The sequence below is a fragment of the Artibeus jamaicensis genome, unplaced genomic scaffold, assembly GCF_021234435.1.
Source record: "Artibeus jamaicensis isolate MK-2021 breed Jamaican fruit bat unplaced genomic scaffold, CSHL_Jam_final contig_240, whole genome shotgun sequence".
Lineage (NCBI taxonomy): Eukaryota > Metazoa > Chordata > Mammalia > Chiroptera > Phyllostomidae > Artibeus > Artibeus jamaicensis.
This window is the reverse complement of record NW_026521506.1, coordinates 14,709,541-14,715,128: the sequence shown is the minus strand read 5'-3', so window position 1 is coordinate 14,715,128 and position 5,588 is coordinate 14,709,541. Positions and strand designations below refer to the sequence as shown.

Sequence of the window (5,588 nt, the reverse complement as noted above, 5' to 3'; positions counted from 1 at the left end):
AAATTCATCCTGTCCAGCAACTAAAAGGTAATTCCTTTTTCCATCTTTGGTATTTCTGTGTAAAATGCCACTAGCATTTCTGCTCCTGCTTAGAGCAAAGGCTAAATCTACCTACAGGTCTATGACTTCCCTTCTGGCAGTAATCAACACCAATGCATCATTTATTCATTCATCAAGTATGTGTTAGATGAAAACAGGCAGGGTCCATCTTGGTGTAGTGGCAGAGACAAATCTTAATCAAGTAATCACATAAACAAGTGTAAAATTACACTGTAACTAGTTGAAAAACAAGTGCTGTAAATGGCACTTAAATGTAACTAAAGTCTATTTGCATTTTGTACATTGGATATATTTTATATTTCTTATTCTTTATTTCTAAAGTGGGGGGATTAAGCATTTAAAATTTTTTGACAGATAAACAGTTTTTTTTAATTCCTCCTCCTCCTCTTCCTCCTCTTCCTCCTCCTCTTCTTCCTCATCTTCTTCGTCTTCCTCTTCCACCTTTTTCCGAGCAACTTTAGCGGGACCCTTTGCACCATCAAATTTTCCTTTAGACTTATAGTCAGCGACATCCTTCTCATACTTCTCCTTCAGCTTTGCAGCATTATTGTTGTAAGGTTGCTTTTCACTGTCACAAGTTATTCCACATCTCTCCCAGTTTCTTTGCCACATCTCCAATAGAAATGCCAGGGTTTGTGGATTTGATCTTGGGCCAGAATTCTGAACAGAATAGGAAGAATCCAGACGGTGGCCTTTTGGGGGCATTGGGGTCCTTCTTCTTCTTGCCTCCTTTGGCTGGCCCATAGTCTTCCATTTCCCGATCATAGCGTACTTTATCTGCCTTTGCCATCTCATCAAATTTAGATTTCTCTTTCCCCGACATTGTCTTCCACCTCTCAGAGCACTTCTTGGAAAATTCTGCAAAATTGACAGGAATCTCTGGGTTTTTCTTCTCATGTTCCTCTCTGCATGTCTGCACAAAGAAGGCATAAGCAGACATCTTGCCCTTTGGCTTCTTGGGATCACCTTTAGCCATCCTGACTGTATTGTTCGCTAGTCTGGGCGCCAGCCTCGCGTTAGCTGCCTCCACGAGAGATGCCTCGCATTTTAAATGTTTTTGTGACAAAATAAATTTCTGGGTTTTTTTTGTTTTTTTTTTTGTGTGTGTGCGTGAGATGCTGCATAAGAATCAGAAGACCTGGGTTTGAGGCACTGGCCTTCCACTAACTAGCAGAATGACCTTGTGCTATTCATTTGATTTCTTTGGGCCTTAGTTTACACATCAGTCAAATGAGATTAATATTACTTGCAAATTTGTTTGGGGGCACAAGAACAGATGATAACATATGGAAATGGTTTTGCCCCAACAAATATAAGGCCAGATTTTTTTTTTGTATCCTTAACAGCCATAACACTTGATAGATCTACCTGCTGATGTTGGTTCCCAGCACTTGGCCCCTATGCTCTTCTATTTAGTTTTTGTGGTTGTCATTTATTTTAACTTCCACTTACTATATTGGTAAGGTTTCATAACATTCTTAACTCTGTCCAGCCTATAGAGCTACTCAGATACCTAACTGAGGAGCTGGGGTCTCTGGGAGACTTTGTTGTTAATGTATCTCCCTTGTTTAGCAATTTGAAACTGGGTATGGTACAAAAACTGCCCAGAAAATGTACTACTGTGGCAGGGGAAATGCTTTAGAGGCATGTGGACATCTCTAAAATGTTTGTTGAATGTTGAATAAACCCAGAAACTGAACTCCATATTGATGGCAATACCGGAGAAGTAATTAAACTTTATAGTGCCGGTACTTGCAAAATAATAAGAGCTAACTGTCTTTGGGAAATGAGCTAAGCACCGGGCTAAGCACCATGCTAAGTACCTTATGCACATTATCTTATTCAACCCTTACAACAGCCCCTTGAGGCAGGGAATATTATTAGTCAGATTTTTGCAGAGGAAGAGAGACTGTTGAGCAATTAAGTAACTTGCCCAAGGTCACACCGCTAGGAAGAGGAAGAACCTTGTATCAGTGTATATTTGTTTTGACCCCATTAGTCAAGCTCTTTATCACTGCTAACTGACTCTTACTCTTATGTTTATGTGTTTTTATCTGTCTCCATCTGCATAAGAGCTTTGTTTTGTCCTGTTCACTGCTCTGTTCCCAGCCCATAGAATTCTGTGCCTGGACTAGAGTAGGTATTCAATAAATATTTTTAAAGATCGTGGACAATGGATGAGAGAATGTAATGAAGAATGGGAGAAGTGGAATTGGAATGGAATTAAATCATCTCAGGAATTTGTTAAGAACACAGCAGCTGATCTCTGCTACAATGATTCTGGCATAGAGTGAAATGAGGCCCAGAAACTATATTTTAAGCTTCCCAGGTAAGACTGTGATATACAAAAAAAAAAAAGTTTGAAAACCATTAACCTGCAGCCATCAAGTTGAAAACAAGGGGAAAAAAGCATATCACTTGGGCATTTCATCAATCCCATCTGAGTACTTGAGAGATTTCATTCTGATCAATATTATTCTTAGACATATGTTTTAGGAGGACACTTACTTTAATAACTGGCTTTGCCATTGGGCCCTGGATGATCTTGAGCATATTTGCTTCTCTTGGCTGTTGGTTAAAAAACATGAGCAGACAGATCTAATAGCAAATGTTATTATAATAAATCTAAAAATTAGAGGGATTATACATAGATAAATTTTGTAGAGCACTAATATTCACAATGAGATAGAATCCATACTGGAAGGCAAAAACCAGATGGCCTAGACACAACTAGTTTCAGGTTAACCTCTCTGTGCCTTAATTTCCTCATTTGTAAACTAAGGATAATGGAAGTAACTTTTTCAGGGGTTTGTTGTTGTTACTATTTGTTTTTTTCTTCTTCCTCCAGATTCTAAGTTCCTCAAAGACGAAAATTGTCTTTTTCTTCTTTTTATTATTTATTATAGTGTAGTTAACACACAATATAGCATAGCACTAGTTTGGGGTGTAAAACCCGTGATTTGACATTTATTCCATTTAAGAGTAGCTATTCAATATTTCCAGTTTTTCTGATATGTGAGATAAAGACAAAAGGCCTTTGTTTCTTTAGTCAGGTTGTTCTTCCTTCCTAAAACCCTTTTACAACTCTTTTGGACTAACTAGGACCTGGCAGCCTTCAAGATTCAGTTCAGGTGTCAGCCTGGAAATTCTCAGAAGCTTTACCTTACTTACCCTTTGATTCGGTTAAGCTCACCTCTGCTTTCATATATCCTGGCCAGAACTCTCTCATTATTTACCACCATTATATTGAAATTACATGTAGTGCCTTGGCTGGTGTAGCTCAGTGGATTGAGTGTGGGCCTGTGAACCAAGGGGTCACCAGGTCCATTCTCAGTTGGGGCGCATGCCTGGGTTTTGGGCCAGGTCCCTGGTGGGGGGGCACATGGGAGAAGGCCACACAATGATGTTTCTCTGTCTCTCTTTTTGCCTCCCTTCCCTTGTCTCTAAAAATAAATAAAATCTTTAGAAAAAGAAATCATATGTGCTTTTGTCTCTCCCAAAAGACAGTGAGCTTTGGGAGAGGAAAGAGACCATGTCTTATTTTTTTTCATACCTCGGACACCTAGGACAGTGCCTGCCCAATAAATATTTGCTGAACTTACTCAAAGAAGTCAGAAGCATGTGACTATTGTTGGAAGACTTTTTTCTCTCTAAGATTTCTGTGTTGTACTGAGCCTTGGCTCCTGTAAATTCACTTACACTTAGAGACATGCAACGCAATTCAGCATGTAATTATATACTCTATGATATATATCACTCTCTAATTGCTTCATATATTAGTCTACCACTTATTTCCTCTTCCCTCAGGCACTAAGAAAATAAATGACTATAAATTGAAAGTGGATGGTCCAGCTGTAAGCCACACTCAGTTGTCCGTCAACTCTGTTCATTGAATGCTGAGAGGATTGTGAATCTTACTATTATTCTCCAGAGACAAATACAGATGAAAAAGTAGCATGATTTACTATGAGTGCCTAGAACAGTACTTTCACATAGTAGGCACTCAGTGCAAATTTGTTGCATGAATAAATGACTTAGTGAAAAAGAGTAGTATACTTGGTTAGGCTAGAAATCAAGAACTCTGGCTTCTAAAATGAAATCTCTTATCTTATTTTGAAATTGAAAAGTCACTTCATCTTTCTGGAACATACTTTTATGTTCTCAAAAACATGATGGAATCAGGCTAGGTGATCTTTACAGTCTCTCCCAATTTAAAATGCAATTCTTCCTCCCAATATAGTTTGAAATTTTCTTAAGAGTAAGAACATGCAGTAAACATCTCTTCCAGACAGCACCCAGCACAGTGCTGAGTTGAGTCGTCAGGGAGACTTGATAAATGCTTTAAAAGTCAGAAGCATGATCCTCCATAAAATCACCACAAGCCAATTTTTAACATGTCCTCTCCCGAGGACATGTTAATTGATTTTAGTTTGCGGGCCAGCACTCAATCCACTGAGCCACACCAGCCAAGGCATTCTATGTTAATTGATTTTAGAGAGACAGGAAGGGGGGAGAAGGAGGGATGGAGGGAGAAAGAGAATGTGAGAGAGAAACATCTATCGGTTGGGTTGCATCCCCGGACATGCCCCAATGGGGGACTGAGCCCACAACCTAGGTATGTGCCCTGACTGAATCAAACCTGCAAACTTTTGGTGTATGGGATGGCACTGCAATTAAATGAGCCCCACCCACAAGGGCTAAGTCATTTTTTAAAAGATTTTATTTATTTATCTTTAGAGGGGAAGGGAAGGAGAGAGGGAGAATTAATGTACATTTTCCATTTATTGCTCCAGAACTCACTCAAAGATACAGAAAGTGTCTCCTTACCTCACCTTTGCTTTCTGTGTCTCTCATGCTAGTGGTTCCTACAGGGATGGAACTCCTCTAGTGTGCTGCCTCACCTATCAAGTAAACCCACTGGAACAGGACAGTTGGCACCTTGAAAATTTTTAATGATTTCTTTTACAGGAGCCACAGATAGTACACCTGGAACTAACAGAAAATAATATTAAATGTCAACTGAAAAACAAAATTTAAAAAGGAGCTTAATGATAGTATTTTTTAAAAGATTTTATGTATTTATTTTAGAGAGATGGGGAAGGGAGGGAGAAAGAGAGGGAGTGAAACATCAATGTGTGGTTGCCTCTAGCACACCCCATACTGGGGATATGGCCTGCAACCCAGGCATGTGCCCTGACTGGGAATCAAACCAGTGATGTTTTGGTTTGCAGGCCCACGCTCAATCCACTGAGCTATGCCAGCCAGGGCCTAAGTCATTTTTTTGAAGCACAACCAATGGACACCAAGCTCTGCCATGAGACAGGTCTTATCTTTAAAAATGGGATGTGAAAGAAAAGTAGGTGAAAACCCGAAAAACCTTTTTGAATTGTTGCATTTCAAAATCTTTAAAAAATTATGATTTCATATCCTAATTTAGACTCCAGTTGATAATCAAGTACTTTTATTAATACAAGTGAAAACTTGAGGGCATGCAAAGTACAAATTGATATTAGGCCCTGTTCTCCCTC

The 5,588-nt window shown here is 39.2% G+C and overlaps 1 protein-coding gene across 1 annotated transcript; it reads right to left on the bottom strand.

The window, feature by feature from the left end:
• Positions 1-616: 616 nt before the first annotated feature.
• LOC119050184 (high mobility group protein B3-like) lies at positions 617-1,058 on the bottom strand. Its single transcript, XM_037146365.2, has one exon. The coding sequence runs from the start codon at positions 1,034-1,036 to the stop codon at positions 632-634; it is 405 nt and encodes a 134-aa protein (XP_037002260.2). The 5' UTR covers positions 1,037-1,058; the 3' UTR covers positions 617-631.
• Positions 1,059-5,588: the final 4,530 nt, after the last annotated feature.